The sequence below is a fragment of the Cydia amplana genome, chromosome Z (assembly GCF_948474715.1).
Source record: "Cydia amplana chromosome Z, ilCydAmpl1.1, whole genome shotgun sequence".
Lineage (NCBI taxonomy): Eukaryota > Metazoa > Arthropoda > Insecta > Lepidoptera > Tortricidae > Cydia > Cydia amplana.
The window spans coordinates 36,805,204-36,826,579 of NC_086096.1; the positions used below are offsets into that span (position 1 = coordinate 36,805,204).

General features: G+C 36.7%; 1 protein-coding gene across 1 annotated transcript in view; it reads left to right on the forward strand.

Moving 5' to 3' along the window:
• The window catches only part of LOC134661244 (uncharacterized), a 104,635-nt gene that overhangs the window by 27,019 nt on the left and 56,240 nt on the right, over window positions 1-21,376 (forward strand). The window contains exons 2-4 of the mRNA XM_063517231.1: window positions 1,009-3,296; window positions 3,654-3,718; window positions 4,505-4,692. Of these exons, the coding sequence (XP_063373301.1) occupies window positions 1,016-3,296; window positions 3,654-3,718; window positions 4,505-4,692 (2,534 nt within the window). The 5' untranslated portion in view covers window positions 1,009-1,015. The remainder of the gene's footprint in view (window positions 1-1,008; window positions 3,297-3,653; window positions 3,719-4,504; window positions 4,693-21,376) is intronic.

Consider the following 21,376-nt stretch of genomic DNA (forward strand, 5'->3'; position numbering starts at 1 on the left):
ATATACATATTATTACTTTTTTATAATATAACATTTAATTAAATATATGTAAACAGAATTAATTACATATAAGTAGTCTAAGTATTTATAAAACGATTCGGACGAACTTAATTAATGAGGATGAGTATGAGTATGAATTTAATTTTAATGTTAACAAAGACTCCATAGCTCTCCTTAGTCTTACCGTGCTAAAAAAACTCCGAGGCCTGCTAATGAGTTTGACAATGTTGTCTTGTATTTTTATAGTAAAATGTAATAATTGTGGCTTTCTTGTGAAACAATATTCCACAATTAGCAATTATTTCACTCCAACAACCTTTAACACAACATTTCTTCACAATTTTTAAGAAATTTCGCATTCACGTGTTTTAAAGAAATGTCATCAAGTTGGGGATACCAATTAATATTTAAAGTTACTACAACTTCTACCATACTAAAATTTAGTTTTTTTTTTGCTGTGTATGCGCTTGGTTTAATCAGTTAATAATATTGGCATCATAATTATTTACAAATTACTTAAAAGATATCAGAACTGTAGTCTGAATATAGCACTAAAATTGTATAAGAAGGTAATTAAATTCAGTAGTTTATTGATATAATTTCTACCATAATGGTATCTTTTTAACATTGGCAACATGTGCGAGTGAGACACAGGGCTCGGGTTTTTCTATCTCAAGTGGACCGTTTTCTCTAGTCTGGTACGAACAACTTTCTGTCTCGGTGATAAGGTTCAAATTAGTATGGCAAAAAAAGTGACAACTCGCTCCAGTTTAAAAAATATAACTTCATGGGTGCAACTGGCCCTTATTCTATTATTTGTCAATGGAAAATTGTCAACGGATGTTGTTGACGATATTAATTAAACTGCCAAATATTGATTTACTGCGATATTTTGTGAAGGCAATTTAATGTAATTCTCAATAGGATTGTCTGTTTACAATATTGATTTAATCCGTAACACAGAGCTATTGCAGTAAGTGTTGTTAACAGTTAAATTATTTGTTGCAGACCAAAAATGCTTAAATGGGCGGTTTACAAAAAGAATCAAGAAGTGAAAAGCGACGCCGAATCAGAAGAAAAAGAATACGATGGACCTTACAACAATACAGTAAGACGTTCCCTCGACGCCCAATCCATCAAGAAAAGCAAAAAACCCAGCCGATACCAGAGGCGATCACTAGGACCTTCCGCAGCTAGGAAAAACATCAAAACTGTCGACAAAGAAAACCTCAACTACATAGGAAACACTCCCAACTATTTCAAAGAAGGCTTCGTCAAGAAAACAGAAATCCTTGCTCTCAAGGACGTCAGCAACATAACCCCGACCAATGGAACACCTGTCAAAAATTTCGATAGAAGACGTTATTATGTAAACGGCTCTAAAGATGACATCCCTCCCAATTTACCTCCGACTCCTCCTACGTATAGTAGGAGAGTAAGAGAAGCGAAAAAGAGGAAACTAGAGATGTCCCAAGAAAACTTTAGAAGAGACAGTACCGTTTACAAATCAGAAAGAAGGATCAGACCTATTGACAAAAGCCTACTAAGTTCAGGTTTATCCCACTGCTCCTCGGAACCTTCTCTTAACGAACTTTCTGATAGACTTAGTTTGACTAGCAGTAGGTTTTCCTTTGCGGCCAATAAACTACCGAAGAATAATGGACCTATCAGCACAACGAAAACTGCCAGTGAAGGTATAGTCGAAATAGTATACGATGAAGATTTAGTCCTCAACTGTGTAGAAAAACCTATCGAAAATAAGGTTATAGAAAAAACAACGCTGCCGATTTTCGGTCATCATATATTCACAGATAATCCACTGTATTTTAACAAAAACGATAACGGCTTTAGTATACCTTTGAAACGCACGAGAAAGAAATCAAACGAATTCGAAAGCTCCTTCAAATCGCCATGTGTGGATAAAAGAGACACGCATACACTCGTAAGGGATGCATGCTCACCTGTCTCGGTTACTCCTTTGTCAATGAAATTGGCCGCTTTAAGGTTTAGCGCTTTAAGCACCCATAGCAAGTCAAAAAGGGTTCCTTTTACAAATGACGATACGGAATATTTTCCTAAAGTGGAAAATCCGTTCCCTATTGCATTAAAAGATGAAGAAAGCGCAACTGAAATGGAATACAAATTTTTATTAGGCAAAGACTCTATAACAAATAACACAGAGTCAACTGTATCGACAACGCAAATGGGAGACGTGACTCTAGAAAGAATGATCGAAGATATTATAAAGAGTACTAAAATTATTAAATCTAAGAGAAGAGTATTGAATAAAGATATACAAGTATCTATCGAAGAAGAGATTCCGCCACTAGAGTGCGTAAAAGACCTATTCGTGAATCCTCAAGCTGAAAACAAGGCCAATTTAATAAAAGAGGCGCGATACGTGAATCTGTCGCGGGAAAACTCAGTGTCACCAAAAAGTACACCCACTAAGAAATTAATGCCCGTACATAGGGTAAACGAGAAACTACTGAAAAACCTTCCTATTGGGTGCTTCATTCTAGATGACGGTGACGGTTATAATGAAAGAGAAGTGTGTACACCAGATAACGCTATAGAATCTAAGTCAAGAATACGGATTAGTGAGAATTTTAGCAGAACGCTATGCAGGTCACAGTCCATGAACGCAGCGTCACTGGATACTGCAAAATTACATCGAACAAATTCCGAATCAACGCCAGATATATCTAGAGAGAGTTCAAAGCTGAGATTAAAGAGGCAAAGGTGCATCCGTAGGAAAAAATCAACAGTCAGCAACGACAGTCAATGGAAACTAAAGGATTCTAGATCAGCGTTAACGCAGTTAGACATACCTAGTCCAGCGTTAGATCTTCACAGCGTATCTACTGAATCCTTTAGATTAGACTTTGAACCGAATAAATCAATAAGGTCTAACGTATCGCATAGTAGTCTAAAATCTACAGTTGAGCCTAGAAGATCACAAGAAATGTTCGGACTTACACTTGAAAATGGGATCCCAAGTCCTATCACTCCAGTACCTAATTTAAAGCGGCCAAGCAATGTTTTAAGTGAAGAAAGGGCACATAAAACTAGTAAACTAGATGAGCCGCTTGACGTGTTCACTCCAGTCATAGAACACAAGTCTTCTAGAAGATGTTTAACGTATTCTCCTGAAGAGGGCAGTATAAACAGCAGTGAAGAGAAGAGAAGAAGTGTGGCCAGCAATCCTATGGACAGTAGTAGTCAAAGATTGAACGCGCCTAAAGGGACAATTGATTTGGAAATCATTACAAAGGATGACGTTATTGACGTCCACGGTGAGTGGTGACTATCGAAACGCCCGTTTTTTCTTTATTTAACAATTCAGATGGACATTCTTTTAAAATTATATTTAAAGTTTACAATATTTTCACAATAAAATTTAAATTAATACCATTAACCCTTTGGCCACCAAAGACTAACCTTCGTGCATCCCGATGAGGTTCACGATGACGCAAGGGGACGGCAAGGCTTAGTTATATTTTCAAAAATTTGTGCCCCATGAAACCGCTAAAATAAACATCAGTTACACTTTATTCTGTAAAAAGCATTGGACAGGAATAAGCACATTTATTGGATGCTGTCAAAATCGAAAACTATACAGATTTGATTTTGATATTACGCTTTATTTCCAGTTATTCGTTGTCGAGACCTTCGCAGAGCGTGCGGGAGCACGGAAAACATAAATGCATATGCAAAGGTAAGCATTTCATTTTATTTTAATTTTAATAGAAAGGAACTGTGGTTTTGAAATCCATTCTCAGTTAAACTATGTATATATTTTAGAAGTATTGAATACTGGGACGATGCTAATTTATTAATTTATTTAGGCTCAGCATGGTGCGATTAGAATATCAAAACTTTCAATTATACAGATGTATTGCATAATTGTTTTTTTTTTAATAGCCTATATTGTGTCCCACTGCTCTCCTGTCTTTCTTTAGTTTGTTTAGTTTTTTGTTTAGTTTGTTGTAATTTTTTTTAATAGACTTTGGTTCAGTTCCCTATTTTGAACATTATAAGCAAACTTTCAAAATATGACTAAAAAGAAGTTACGACAACGTCAGGTATGATATTTTCGTAACTCAACGGAAAAGTAGGTATATACATTTTTTTGGGACAAGTTTTGATCTCGTATTTATTCCCCAAGAATGAAGAGCTTTTCAAACCAGAAATGTTTTATCCAAATCTAAGAAAAAAAAATTCGACAAGATACAGACGGACTGCAACCCGACTGCATTTTGTATGATAACTGCACGTTGACTGCTCACCAATATACATAAGCTGCATTTATTAATTAAGAAAATATTAGGTACCACAGAAACTCAGTAGAAACTCAGTCTTTCACAACTCGGCACGGCTTTGTGCATGCCCGGGAGTCGCCACAAAATGAGTCCAGATCATTTCGCCATCTCATATTTCTTAGTTTCGGCTTCACTTTTTTAGGATAACTAATTATACACATTATAATCTCACTTTTATGTAGGTGGTCATCGGGGGAGCTTCAGAGAGCCAATCCGTCCCATCGCAGAGGTCAATTTTCCAACGGACGTCTGTGCTCTATGGAAAAAGAGAGCCCGAATTCCAGAGGCACTTGAAACTGCCTCTCCCTTCCTCTGTCTACGACAACCAGATGCTCCACGTCTCCGTGTGGCATAGAGACAAGAAATATCGGTGAGTATTTTTAAACACCCGGGCATCCGGATTCTTGTTGGTGCCCGTACGCTTTTAGGTTGCACGGTTATCCCAGAGGCACTTGAAACCGCCCCTCCCTTCTTCAGTCTACGACAACCAGATGCTCCACGTCTCCATGTGGCATAGAGACAAGAAATATCGGTGAGTTTTTTTTTACACTCGGGCATCCTGATTCTTGTGGGTCCCCGTACACTTTTAGGTTGCACATGCTTTTAAATAAATATGCAGGTCGCATTTAACAAATTTTCAGTTCTAGCGACCTAAATATATAGAGGGTACTGTCGTATCAATCCTTCGAATGCATCTGAGAAGACAGAGTTAGAGATTACGAAATTTACTTTAGTTTTCAATTTATTGTGAACTATTAACACGAGAAATAATAGGTATAACATGTAGACGTAGGTACTAAAGAAGTATAATATGATAAAATAAAAGCTACATTATATTCAGTATATGTATATGTATGTATAGACTTCAAGAGAGCTTAACTTTATACCCTTGAGGGATAATATCCGAATGGAAAACTGTGTGGTTATATAATGATCATAAGTACTACTAATAATCCATAAGCTACTGAAAATCTGGGAAATGCGCGGAAATAGCCATATCAAAGTGTCATTCCAGAAAGGCCAAGTAATTAAACCTATTGTGCAGCACAATATCGGAGCACAATATCGTCAGATGACGAGAAGGCTAACAATACCGATGCATTATGCAAGTAAACAATAGAACGCCATTTTTCAACATCCCATCAAATTCAAAAAGAAAAAGTAAAAAGCCGCAGAATATGTTAACCGAGCGATTAAAACGTTGGCCCGTCAAAAATGGGGTTTATTGTGTGGATTTTTTGGTCCTCTTGGGGATTTTAGGAAAAAAAGAAGCTGGCTAAGCATGCTCATACATAAGATATCGGTACCGACGCGCCGAATTGCACATGCGCAAAAGGATCGATTCACCGCAAGCCCAGGCAGTGTGGCACCGTTGCTCCCGTGGCAAGCGTCTGTGCGTAAAAAAAATTAAAAGTAAAAATACGCATTGATTTCGATTCTTTAGTGCCAGTGTCAGACCAAACCGAACGGTAAGGTTATATTTTAAGCATTGTGTTTAACTTTTTTCTGTCACAATTAAGTGTGTCACGCATTGTTTAAACTAATTACAATTTATAGCAGTGTAAAACTGCTACTTTAAATTATTGGCCCTGAACGTTGTGACCTATTTAATGGAAAGTAAAATTTTACTTGCCACCGATGTGTAAATGAATTTCACTTTTCAATGTTTTACTGAAAATGTATTTATTAGAATAAATGAAATAACCTCACACGCCCGGTATTAGATACATCGCGATCTTTTCTCGACAATTCGAAATTGGAATCTTAATTTTATTCAACCGATATAGAGTATGACAGAAGGAACTTTCGCTTTTTTCCGTTGTGCTGAAGACATTTTTTTTATAGTAGCCAGTGATCAATGTACGATGTAACCTATGTTTGGTGTTCATAGACAAAATTTTCCTTTTTAGTCAGCTTACGATACCCGTTACCAAAGTAGTTTGTATTTTGTATTTCAAATACTTTTAAAAATGTATTATTTGTATTTGAAATACGTGGAAGCCAGTATTTTGCCCAACCCTGCTCACGCATTGTATATGCCCTCCTACAAGTCGTATTTAATAAAAAAACGTTCCATTTTAGGATTATAGAATTTAATAAAATGTATTTTGCAGGAAGCTTCGAGTATTTGAAATACAAAATACGAAATACATGTGAGAGCAGTATTTGAAATACCAAATATAAAATACTTTACCAGGTAGTATTTGAAATACAAATATAAAATACTAATTTGTATTTCAAATACATGTAATTGAAATACTGCCCAACCATGGCCGTAGCATTATATTTTTGTTTCGTGTAATACTAAAAAAAAGTAGGTAAGTACGTCTTTGTGGAAAATATCTCTAGTTATCGCGATTCATGAGATGACAGACGGACGGACGGACGGACAGCGAAGTCTTAGTAATAGGGTCCCATTTTTTACCCTATGAGTACGGAACCCTAAACACATAATAATCTCTATCAAAATTGTCTTGTGCAAAACTTCTAAAAAAAAGCGGCCAAGTGCGAGTCGGACTCGCCCATGAAGGGTTCCGTATTTAGGCGATTTATGACGTATAAAAAAAAACTACTTACTAGATCTCGTTCAAACCAATTTTCGGTGGAAGTTTACATGGTAATGTACATCATATATTTTTTTTAGTTTTATCATTCTCTTATTTTAGAAGTTACAGGGGGGGGGGACACACATTTTACCACTTTGGAAGTGTCTCTCGCGCAAACTATTCAGTTTAGAAAAAAATTATATTAGAAACCTCAATATCATTTTTGAAGACCTATCCATAGATACCCCACACGTATGGGTTTGATGAAAAAAAAATTTTTGAGATTCAGTTCGAAGTATGGGGAACCCCAAAAATTTATTGTTTTTTTTCTATTTTTGTGTGAAAATCTTAATGCGGTTCACAGAATACATCTACTTACCAAGTTTCAACAGTATAGTTCTTATAGTTTCGGAGAAAAGTGGCTGTGACATACGGACGGACAGACAGACGGACAGACGGACAGACGGACAGACGGACAGACGGACAGACGGACAGACAGACAGACATGACGAATCTATAAGGGTTCCGTTTTTTGCCATTTGGCTACGGAACCCTAAAAATGAAGGGTGTTCTAAAATCCCATACAAAAACAAGCATTACGCAAACGCGAACGCTCGTCACGCTATCGAATGAAATTTACACTAGAGCCCGTACCATGAGTCACTGACAGTGTCAAAACTGACATTTACGCTATCAAGAACGTAATTTACTTTCTACATATACATCTCCTTTGCACTAAATGCGAGTACGAGCGAGATGTAGGTATAGAAAGTAAATTACGTTCTCGACGGCGTTTATGTCAGTGCCAAACTGATGGTAGCCGTACTGAGCTATACATGTACGACGATATTAGAGTTAGTTTCGAAACTGTGGTTTTACTCTAGTTAAAATGAGGAAATCTTATGCCTTTATACGAGCAATGTTTGTATATTATATCGGGTATCTCGGAAACGGCTCTAACGATTTCGATGAAATTTGCTATATGGGGATTTTCGGGAGCGGAAAATCGATCTAGCTAGGTCTTATCTCTGGGAAAATGCGCATTTTGGAGTTTTTATGTTTTCCGAGGTAAGCTCGGTCTCCCAGATATTGATAATGATGTTTCATTATCAATATCTGGGAAGAGAACAAATGGGGCATTATCTATGAAAAGGGACCTAATTGTCGATGGCGCTTACGCCGCACAGCGTCGCGCGAAATTGTATTTATATCGGAGCATCGTTAATAATGGCGTAAGCGCCATCGACAATAAGGTCCCTTTTCATAGATAACGTCACAAATAAATGAATGTTGGAATTTTCTTCTTGCAAACGCTGCTTCGAGCTTCGTTCCACTCTTAACGATCTATTAAAGAACAATTAAAGTTTCTTGGGACTCGCAAAGGCTTAAAAAAAGAGGAAATGTTTATGTCCATCTTTTTTAAGCCATGATTCTCTTTATATTCGACGGTTTATGGTTTTAGTGTTGAATAACCAAATTAGTAGTACCTACCCTAAATACGGCCAACATATAGATATAAACTATTATAACAACAAATTTCTTACCTGTGAAATAGTTATTTGTACAATAAGAGATCAAAGTTTGATATTTCTTCGAGTGCTTATTTTGAGTCCCGTGCAAGCGAAAGATTCTATACTAGATTCACTCGCTTAGAAACTTGAGCGTAGTAAGGGACACAAAAGCGCACGAGATGTAAATAACTTTGATCTCGTGTAGTTCACAAAACTTTTCACCTCAGCAGTGAGAACATATTAGAGAACCCGAAAAATGTATTCCTTTTTCATCACTTACCTATTCACTCATGTTTTCTTAAGATATACCAGCAATTAAGTTTTCACCTCAGCAGCTCGAGCAAGGGTACTTTGCTACTTAAAAACAGTGAGCAAAATGCGATTTTGCTCACTGTTTTTAAGTAGCAAAGTACCCTTGTTCGAGCTGCTGAGGTGAAAATGTTATTATTGCGTAATAATAAGTTCGATATCGATTATGATGACATTCAAATTTCGAACAGCTCTAAAAAAATTTATTTGACCTTATTTCTAGTATGAGTCGAGATGACATTTTATAGTGTATAATCAAATATAGCAATGGCGGTCGTAACATGCAGCTCCTAAACACACCATAGAGAGCTTATTATTATATCAATCGTACCGTTACGTTACTATTAATTAATAAATAAATCATCATCTTTATCATTTTCCTCGCGTTGTCCCGGTATTTAACCACGGCTCATGGGAGCCTGTGGACCCTGTGGTCCTCTTGGCAACTCATCCCAAGAATTGGCATAGGCACTCATGTTTACGAAAGCGATTGCCATCTGACCTTCCAACCCAGGGGGTAAACTAGGCCAAATAAATAAATATTAGGGATGTACCGACTAGTCGCCGACTAGTCGGGAAAGCCGACTATCCGGCCACATTTGTAGTCGGCGACTAGTCGGCAAAAAAGGCCGATTAGTCGGCCTATTATTTATTACAGAAAGCAGGACATCAAATGTTACATGCCCATTTTACTCAAATACGTATTATAGTACAAAATGAGTTTGTGTTCATATTAAATTAATGTATAGGTAATTATGTGGGTGTATCGACGCAGTAGCACAGAACATCTTTCAGTAGATATTGAAAGCGTGACGACGCAAGGAGCAAAAAAAATGTATTTCTAATGCATCCGAACTTGAATAAAGATACTTCAGTTGCCATACGAATGCAATCTTTATCGGGAAGTTTATGAACTTGGCCGACTAGCCGACTAATCGGCCATCCGAGCGCCGATTAGTCGGCTACTCGGCCAAAACCATAGTCGGTACATCACTAATAAATATGTATGTGTGTAGATAAAACATATCTAAAGGCCGATTTTTTAAATACAATTGCAAGTTACATTTTAGAAGCCAAGGTTTATACAATATCTATAAGTCACCTTTTACCTTATTTGTCTACAAAAATTACCATAAAATAAATAATATTATTTTTCTCAAAAATGGACGGCAAAGTCGACGTTGCCGGTTAAAAAATAGGTCACGAAGTGCGTTATAGTTTATGGTCATTAAAAAAATTAAAAAGTTAAAAACATTGCAGTCTCGATTTCGGGACTGCAATGTTGCATACAAATTCCATTATTTAACGAGTTCCAAACTTTTTAAATCTTTAAATGGCCATATCAAATGAAGGCATAGGTCCATTAAACAGCCAAACAGATGATCAGCCCTAGTAGCACGGTCGCATTTTTATCGTTTATCGCCATGCCTGTCACGTTCTAACAAGTATGTAAGTGCGTAAGTGACGGGCATATAGTGATAGTCAAATAAAAATGGAACCGTGCTGAGCCCGCAGCACTTATTATTATAATGTTGGTACCGCGACTATTTAGGTGTCTCAAATACGTTGGCGTATTATCAGCAGAAAAATACTTTTTTCTGTGAAAATTAGAACGTTGCTTCTGTAAAATATTTCTATTTCTTGCACCATTTTTGAGAAAAGCACTATATATGACTCGGCTGGAAGGCTACTTGCTGGCTTCGGATTCAATTAAACGGACTCCCAAGGTCGTCCGTTTAAAACGAATCCTCAGCCTGCAAGTAGCTACTTCCGAACCTCGACAATAATGTACAATTCATTATGAGTTGACGTCTACACGAAGCCTCATACATCAGTTCGCTTAAAGGAGTGGGAGTATTGATTGACTGATATTTTTGGCTCCGGTCCACTATATTATTTACATCTCCATAGTTTTTATACAGACGATACAGACTAAGTATGTAGTTGAGCTGCCAATAGAATGATATATCATTTTATCTTTATGCTTAAAATATTTCTTTTCTTCTGAAGTAGTTTAACATAATGGGAGAAAGACGCAGGAACGAATGAAGAATGAATGGAACACTGGAAATAGTTATACCATTTTTTTTAGCATTGGAAAAACGGTACACAATTTTGCCGTGTCTTTATTAAAAATCGTTTTTAAGAAATAAGTCACAAGGACAATATATTAACATTTTGGTTTCATAAGAATCATAAGTAATACATAGTCCGTACAAATCGAGACAGTGAAGAACCCGAGTATTGTAAAAAAATATATATAAGTATAAGTAGGTATTTTATATGCGTCACGAAGGGTTAAGAGGGTGATAAGCCAGGAAATTAGTAGTAACAAATATAGTGTTAATTTTTTCATGATATTTGCCTTTGATTAATAAAAAAAAACATTATGAAAACTACAAATTTGCGCAAACCCGGGTCTTAATTTAATGAATTGCATTTAGTTCCAAGAAACCAGATCAGATCGGATTACCGCCTGTTTTTAGTTAAAACTTTGGGATGCGGTGTAACAATAGACGAACAAAGTTTGAGAACTACGTTGTTCTTAGCGCTTAGTTCGTCTTTTGTTTCGAGTTTATCATTATTACAAATTTTATCCAGTACCGTTAAATGGGGTGAGTAGGGTCAAAACTGAAATTCGAACCTCGATAACATTTTATTTTTACATATGAAAACTGAATGGTGTATATGTCGGCGGCCGATCGTAAGATCAGGCATATCGTGAAATTCCTAGGCATATCGTGAAACGTGAAATTTTGACCCGTTCCCTGAGTCGACGGAGCCCCGCTACGCTACGCGGGGCTCCTATTTCTGGGCAGTTTGCCCTTCGGGCATCTAAAGCAACCTAACGAACCTTCCTACGTATATATTGGTTTAATGTCACTATCGTCAAAACATTACACAGGAACATTACGATCTGTCTGATCTTACGATCGGCCGCCGATATATATGACACCGTAAGATTGTGAACCCGTTAGTTTATAATCTAACGTAAGTTAGGTTAGATTATAATCTCCCTACCGTCAGTTTATAATGTAACTAGCGAGATTATAATATGACGAGTGTTTACAATTTTACGGTGACATATATAATAAGAGTTCCGGACGTTTGTATTTTAGTTTTTATTTTATTTTGGGTAGTTCCATTTCATAACTTTGACGATAAAGAGGAAAACCCACCTCACCCCGTAGTGCCTCGTATTTGGGGTGAGAGAGGGGTTTTCATACAAAGGTGATTTTGGAAGATTGTTGGATCGATTTTTTTTAATAAGCGTATTACTATAGCTCCAATTTAAATTGGAATACATTATTTTTGTAGCAGTAGCCTTAAAATCCCTTCTCACCCCCCTCTCAAATCTTATCTCCCCATTCATAACCCACCTCTCCCCGCGAAACCTACTCACCCCGTTTTACGGTAAGCTATAGGTACAAACCTCTTGCTGTAAAATACTGACATTTCCGTTAAGCTAGCACAGTTCCCTGCAATAATATGATACTTTTCGAAGGCCGCAAACATCTGTGACACGCTCTTATGGCTCTATAAACAAGATCGTGTCAAATATTAAATTGCCATCTTCGTTGTGTAACATATTATTGCAGATGACTGTACGTAGGATTTTCAACATTCAGCCATAAATAAAAAATAAATTTAACTTAAATTGTAAATTAATTATAAAGCCTCTACTACAAATTGAGGCATACCTAAAGTATTTAGACCTCCGAGTACAATTTTATCTTTAAACTTTAGTCATTGTCAATAAAGGTGACATTAGGGTGCTATCTATTAGGCATTATCATATTGAGCACTAAGACTTTTCCTATAATATACAATAGTATTTATGGCTGGAATTTATTATAAATAAATTAGGTATATTTACCATTTTAAGCTACGCGAATGTTTTACTTTAGCTGCCATGCGATTTGTTAATACATATCATCTACAAACTGCTGCCGCAAAAGCTTTGTATTATTTTATACAATTTAAAATCACTAAGTTTAATTCTCGCCAATTTTCATGATTTTTACTTTTGTTATAGCTAGCTTTTTGGACTGTTGTAATGTGTTAATAAAAAGGATTTTATTAACACATTTCAGTCCAAAAACTTAAGGAGTGCCCCAGTTTATGTAGTGTTTTATGTTCCTTTTTAGTGTTCCTCTTTGAATTTGACGTCAGTTTTAAAAGTATCAGTCTTTGTGTCTGTGCTTAATCGGGGACTCTTAAAGTTTTTTAAGTTATAACTCTCCGATATATTGACTATAAATGACTAGGTATCTATCAAAAACTATGGATTTTTCTCCAGTACATTAAAGAATAAGTTTATAAAAGTTGGCATTTGTCCATGATAATGTTTTTAGTGCCTCATTTCTTGCCAACTGCTATAAAATCAATGGAATTGAATTTAGATTTAAATAAATATTAGGCGACATCTTACACAGATCAACTTAGCCTCAAATTAAGCAAAGCTTGTACTATGGGTGCTAGGCGACGATACACATACTTATATACCTAGATAAATATATACTTATATACATAGAAAACATCCATGACTCAGGAACAAATATTTGTGTTCATCACACAAATAAATGCCCTTACCGGGGTTCGAACCCAGGACCATCGGCTTCATAGACAGGGTCACTACACCCCACTAGGCCAGACCGGTCGTCATTTTGAAGGTATTTTAATTATACTTTCTTCGTCAATACTTATACCTACATAATTTTTTTTTATCACTATGCTGGAATATTCTTTACAGTACATATGGTGCCACTTTCCCGAACTAGTGCGGGAATGAGCACTTTCCGTGCGTATGTCGAAAGTTTAAAGTGCCATATGTAATTACTGTAAAACGTTGTACGCAGTACGCTACACGTGCGAATAGCGTGCGTAATTTGCATCTCGTGTTTTTCGCCACTCGTTTCGAATTTCCTCTTTTCCGCACTTGTATCGTAAATAACTATTGTAGGTTATCACATATTATCACAACAGTTATTATAATCGTGCTATTCGTGCTCCGATAAGCGACACTTTACTTATATAACGTTATATAACATCGTGTGACAGGGGCAAATAATGTAACAGTTGTAACACTATCAATACTATCATGTCGTCTCGGTCACACTCACAACAGCCAGTGTGAGAGCACCGTAGCAAATAAATAATTAGGAAAATTTGCTACAAACAATAAAATACACAGTCCAAAAATTTCCGCCTTCACCCGACAAACACTTACTTTGACAACTAGTAGTTCATTTGTTCTGTCATAAAAGTTACTGCCGAATTTCGTTCAAGACAATTTGAACTCATACGTATATTGATAGGGTCGAATATATCTTAGCACGTCTCCCCTTATTTGCTGGTGACCACTATTAGTAGACGCAAACCAAACGGACGGCCGGGGTCGTAAAACGTCTCATTCACACTCGCGCGGTCGTAGGTAGGGTGAGAGAGATAGAGATATGACCCCGATCGACAGTTTGGTTTGCATAGTACTACTTATAGGTAAACCTATCAGAGTGTTTTGATACTAAAACTCGTGTTAGTGGGTATTTGGCTTCTACGGGGGCCAGCCTTGGAACCGTACATAAAGTCCTGAAACTGTAGCTTTTAGCTGACTGTACTTTTTTATACATTTATATCACCTGTCAACATACCTGTCACGCTCTAACAAGTATGTAAGTGCGAAAGTGACACGCATAGTTACAGGCGAGGCGATAATAATGGAAACACATGCTGCCACCGTAGGTTGAGTCGTTTTATCACAGAGTTCCTAATATGGCCACCTGTCAGATCAGACCCTCGATGGTACCATAGTATTGCATTGTCACCCGACTTATACATATATGTTTGTGAAGTTTCAGCGCAATGGATAGCGAACTACTACAGATCTTCTAACGACACTACTTATTACCTAATTATTATCGTCAGGGGTTAGCCAAATGTCACTAATAGCAAAAAGATAATTAAACATCGTTGTCTTATTACTAGTAAGGTTTTATTACTATGGCTCTGAAAACTTGTGGTAGTAATAAGTGGGTTTTTGATGTGAAAACTTCTTTAGCAGCGCTGTGCACTTTTTGAGGTGGGGAAAATTTTTTAAACTCGAGACAGCGTAAGACGATCACGTGACCGTAAGACGTAAGACGTAAGATGTCATTGAGTTTTCACTTTTGTCGGTACTCCCGGAGTGCAACCCGTTGTTTTTTGTTGACGTTATGACGTCTTATCATCGCATATATTTAGTAAATGGATATGAAAAAAAACCTAATAGGATTCGACTTTACACAGTGGTAAGTATCTTCTTAGTAGATGTTAAGATAAAATTGCAATTGTCAATATTATTGAACACACATACCAAGATTATCATTTGTTGTTTTCTACCTTCGTGTACCTATCTAAGTTGTTTTATAAATAATCTTTAATAGAAAAAAACCGACTTCTCTAACTACTAGCCTGGACCCACTTAACGGCGCTTATACTTTATTTGGTAATATGTATACATTTTATGGTAATCATAGTGGTTTGTTTAGTTTAGGTATCATAGTGGTTTTCCGGATCAAGGTCCGGGTCCGTGTCCGGATCCGGGTCCGAGTCCGAGTACGGGTCCGAGTCCGAGTACGGGTCCGAGTCCGGCCGAGGCGGGCCCAGTCCAAGTCAAAATCGAAATTCAGAATCACAAAACGTGTACTATGCGTCGTTGAAGAGTTCTGTTCTGATCATCATCAGCAGTTCCGCTTCATCAAATGCCACAGTTTGTAATGTAAATGCTTGATTTTCTGATGAAAATATATAAAATTATATACGTATGCCTTTAAGATTTGAGGAGTTCCCTCAATTCCTCATGGATCCCATGTTCAGGACTTGAGATTGACATAAATGTGCCTAAAAACCTAACTTGCTTAACAAACATAACGAAAAGGACAAATCGCCAAATGCGAGCTATGCGTCGTTGAAGAGTTCCGTTATGATCATCATCAGCAGTTCCACTGCATCAAATGCGACAGTTTTTAATGAAAATGCTTAATTTTTTGATGAAAATACAAAAATCTCTATATGCATGCCTTTAAGATTTGAGGAGTTCCCTCGATTCCTCATGGATCCCATCATCAGAACTCGAGCTTGACAAAAATGTGGCTTAAAAACTTAACTTGCTTAACAAACATAACGAAGAGGACAAATCGTCAAACGTGTACTATGCGTCGTTGAAGAGTTCCGTTCTGATCATCATCAGCAGTCCCACTTCATCAAATGTCACTTTTTTAAATGTATATGCTTGATTTGTTGATAAAAACACAAAAATCACTATATGTATGCCTTTAAGATTTGAGGAGTTCCCTCGATTCCTCATGGATCCCATCATCAGAACTGGGTTTTGACAAAAACGGGACCAATCTGTATGCATATACATACAATCAAAAAAAAAATTTCAAAATCGGTCCAGTAATGACGGAGATATGGAGTAACAAACATAAAAAAAAATAAAAAAAATAAAAAAAAACATACAACCGAATTGATAACCTCCTCCTTTTAGATTTGGAAGTCGGTTAAAAAACTCAGCTGTAACGCTGTTGTTTTCGTCGTAAACAGACAATATTATGCGAAACTCTGTGTAGGGGGTTAGGGGGCGCCACTTCCACAATCCGTCACAATCTAAGTGTCTACCGCAAACGAGAGAGTCGAAATTTTGTTCTTGCATATTCTCTCTCTCTATCACTCTTGCATATTCGAGCGATAAAGAGGCGGATAGCTGAGTTTAGATTTTTGCGTTTCCCGGTAGGGCCTTTGTAAACAAACCGCCTTAATGTATTCATGTAATATTTTATTATCTGTGAAAACTTGTCAAAAACAATTTAAGGCACAGTATGTATAAGTTAGTCTATGGTTTACGATGGGCGCTAGTGCTGCACTCTGGCGGCAGAACATTGCAATAATACCCCCCATTGTTCTCCCAAGACCTACCTATGTGCAATAATTATTGGCAAGGTGCGAAGCCGGTGGAGGGGGAAGTGGCGCTGATCGTCACAAACACAGGTAATCTTATGGAATGGCCGCCATTAGTACTAGCGGCAGCCGCTTGAACTAATTTTACTCCATAAGATTTAACGTAGAAAGTCTGCCAAAATGAGGGCAGCACCAGTCGTGCACCTAGCGAATAGCCGAGTACTGTATGTTCTACGTTAAAAATAACGCCCTCTACCCCCGCACTCCTTTATTGCCGAAGTTCCATGCAGGGCGTTCCCCGCGCCCCCCTAAATTATACAAATAGTGTTCTGTACACATTTGACCTACTTTATGTCCGTAAACACTGTTTTTCTATGTTTCTTGTTTTGTTTCTGATGTGTTCTTGTTTTACAAGCTTTTATTTTACTTAAAATATATCCCTACATTCCCTACTATCCCCAGTGACATTATAAACTCGGCATATAAACTGTTATATACCTATTAGGTATAAAAGTTTATATGCCAAGTGGCAGGCTTTCCAGTTATTTAATAAACTCCCGGCTTTGAGGTTTCCCTTTATATGGTTTTGCTCTGTTTTGTTTGCACATCATCTGTCCTCGTGAAAAGTTCTGGAAACAACTAGTTTCAAAAAAAGGCCGGGCTTTTACGCGAGCATTTTTCATTTCTAGAGGTAGATTTTAGAAGGAAATTAAAAACATTAAACCCAATCCCAACATCCCAATTTTGGCAACTTACAATCCGTTTAATAATCGAATCAAATTCTGAATAAGCGACAAAGCCTAAAATTGCTGCGTGGAAAACATTTGTACTAACACCAATATACGTAATTGACTTGAAGTAGACCTTATGTTATTGGAATAGGGTTTCAAATTGGTTAGTTGCGGAGTTAATTGAGCTATGTAGCACTGGATGCACAGCATTCGTATGTTCCGGTCATTCGATTGTAAACCTTGTTCTTTGGCATTAAAGCGCATGTTTGAACGGTAATTGAGCGCGCAAAATTAGGTTAAACGTCAGTTCACTGGACTTCTATCATTGAAATGTAGCTGTATTTTAGTAAAGATTTGTATTTTTTTGCTTTACGTGGGTAAAATCCATATTAAATGTACAGTGCGACATAAAATAGTGGAAGCTAAATGAGGGCGCCACTTTCTTCGTAACTGTCACAAAAAACATGGCAACAATTTTGTATGGAAATTGTTTAGTTCCATTTTATTTAACTTCTACTCTCTTTTTTTGTAACTAAGGCCAAAAATATGATAATATTTTTTTTGTAAGTTAAGTACCTACATGATAATATTTAGATACTGTTCCGTAAATAAAGATTTATTTTTATTGCGAAATCTCTCGATTTGTTAATGGAAAATTCTTTTTAATTTTTAATTCATAGTTGGTCCCATTGTTATCGTCATGATCAAACGCTCTCCTCTCTGTTAAAAATATTAACTATATTACAGTGTCATTGTTTGATGTACTTATTGATCAGGCGATCATCAAATGTTAATTACCTGCTGATTAGCCACACGTTTCGGCGTGCATGTACTAATTAGCCCGTGTTCCGTAGCGTCGAGTTCATGGAACTGACTCGATTCAGTACTTCGAGTAATTTACTTAATGATATTAACCTCTCGGGACTATTATTTTAGAGACAATATTATTTAGTTAACATGATAACGAAAGATGAAATTTACTTTTCTTTGGAGACACATTTAATTATTCCACAAAACGGTTCCATTTTTTTGAAAATCATCAAAATGATTGTTACTAAGTACCTATTATATTTCCAAATTGTTCATCGTGGATACTAAGAGCAATACCATATCATACATTCTATAATTCCTGGTTTCCCCTTAATATCCTCCTGTGACCGGTCACTGTGACGTTGTTGAAATTGTTGAGCCGCGTCTGTCGAAGCTTAATTGATAGCTAATTGGCCCAAACGTGCACCTATACCTATGCATGTATGAATTAATCCGTGTTCCGTTGCGTTGAATTCATGGAACTGGAACTCGAATCGGCGCTGAATATAAACATACAAATATATATTTTTTTCATTTATTAAAGTTTTAAACAATTAAATGAATCGCAGAGTTTCATGTTTCTTAACTGCTAAGCCAAAAATGGCTTGTTTACAGCTAGAGTTCGGACTAAATGCACTACATAGGTACTTATGTTATAAAATTGTACACATGTTACATTAAAGTTACGTTTTATAAAATATATTCATAATTACTTGACGATAACAGGTATTTTTTTACATCTTTATTTGATTCAGGATTGGTTAGGTATAAATCTTGTAAATGTTTCGGAAGGGTGTTTAATATTTTTGGAAGCAAATAATAGTTGGTTCTCATACCGTTTTACGCACTGTTATTACCAAAATACGATGGAAAATAATTATGCACTACATCTGTATCTACCGTTCATACTGTTCATAGCATAGCATTTTACAAGTTTTACACCTTATTTAGGTGACCTTGTCTTCGTAAATACGTCTTCATAATGCGTTGTCTGTAATTCTGTATCTGTGCGCAGTAATCTAAAATTGCAGACCACTTTGTCGATTAATTCTTCAATATTAGATCAGGCTCTCTTTGTGTTTCTCTATCACTCTTTCATATTAGTGTGACAGTGTGAGTTGCGTCAGATCCGTGAGAAACAAGCGCTGTCTTCATATAACTATCGATAATTTTGCATTTGGTTTAGACGCGTGTGTGGAAAGCTTTGCTTTACCTTCTAGGGAGGTAATTGAGGCATTTGAAAGCAAGCTAGGGCGACTTGTGGTATATCTTTTTGACATTCTCTCTAGCGATTTGATATTGGCGCATTCTTTTAACACGTACCCCTAGTGTAAATTTCATTCGATAGCGTGACGTGACGTACGCGTTTGTGTTACGTGTCATTTTGTATGAGATTTTGAGTTTCCAAATTCCCACTTGGCGCGCTGTTCAAAATCACCTGTGTACCTACACTATAGGGGTCTGTATTAGGAAGTGAACTCAAAATAACGGTATCATTTCGATGCAAATATTGAACACAATTAGATTTAATTTTAAATGAATGCAGTTATAAATGGACGGGTCGTTCTATTAATTAGGGTTATTATTAGTCGGGAAACAACAGGTTAGCCACAGATGAATTTATTTGTGAAAAGCATATATTAGGTACGTAAATGATAACTACAAATTTATATTAAATAGGTATTGACGGGGCACAGTCGCCATCAGGTATATCGCAGCGGCCAAGGTGTTCACAAATAACTGAACAAAGCTGTTAAAGTAACATGTTCAGATATTTTTGGGCACCTTGACCGCTCCGATATAATATATCTGATGGCGACTGTACTAATCTCAGTGACTTGGTCCTTGGTCATAAACCCATTTTACCCTCGACCACAATATCGCCCTTGTTTGCAGCTCAGATCAACAAGTATAGTACATTACTGCAGACGCCGGGAAAGAAGGGCTTGCCGGGTGAGTAGGTATAGACGGCCGACCGTAGGGAGGCCGGATAGTGATACGAAGTCGGCAAGACCTTTTCACGGCTAGGCATGTATAGTGCTTTTCTCAAACATATGCAATGAAATAAAAAAAATCACCACTCAAAAAACAAATTATAAATATCAACCACAAATAGCTACACGATAAAAGTTTTTTAATTTTCCTTCCAATCCTGCCATAATGACTTTTTTTTTATGGAAGTCGTCCGTATTTCGCGTGTGTAGTGTTCGAATAGACCCTATTAGGGCCATTATACACAACCTGATAATAAGAATCTCAATTTCAATAAATAAAATAAATGCAGAGGATTTTAAATATTGTCTATGGTCTCTGGTGACTTACGTATAGACAAGATTTTAAATTTATTCATTAACACATTGATTCATACAGATTCGTAAGTATTCTTAATATCAGTACGTTCGTGTATAACAGGCGTTAACACGGATATTTTGATCCGATAACCATTCATTTACAAAAAAAAAAAAATCGGCTGTTTAGCCTGTTCATGGACACAGACCCCATGCTTACATTAGAATTAAAAAAAAAATTACTTCCCGGCCTAGGCCTTCAATTTCGTATGAAATTCCTTTACAGTTCTCTGGAGTTGCTCCGCCCTAAACGTGATACTTCGAAGTCTGATATAACGCCCGGAGCGACGACATTTCATTGCATGTTTGAGAAAAATATATATACCTATAATAAAAAAATCCGATCCGCCGAATTGAGAGTATTTTAAAAAGTCTGTTAAAAATTCATTCTAACACTTTGTAGTAAAACTACTGCAAAAACGTTAATTAGTGGGTGAAAGAAAATTGTCAAGAAATAAAACAACAGAAATCAAAATAACGAACAAAACTGTTTCAATCAGACGGAACAAAAAGAGCGCGCCGAGCTAACGCCTCCAATTTAAATTTCGAACGCCAACTGGCTTCGATGTTTAAAAAGTCGTACGGACCTTCGGCTGCCGGCGTACGTTCGCTTTTTGAAATTGGAACAGTAAGTCTTACTCGACATTCGACCTGATGTTCATGTAGCTTTGAGAGCTATCGTTTAACAAACCAACCTAAGAATCGGACTTTGCAATATCTAAGTACTTCCAGTTGTATAAACTGAAATAGATGTCATATATTAAAGAAAAAGTGACGTAACTCTCAACTCACACACACAAACCACACAACACAAACCAAAATATTTAATAAAATAATTTGATTTGTTCCCAAAGTTGTCTA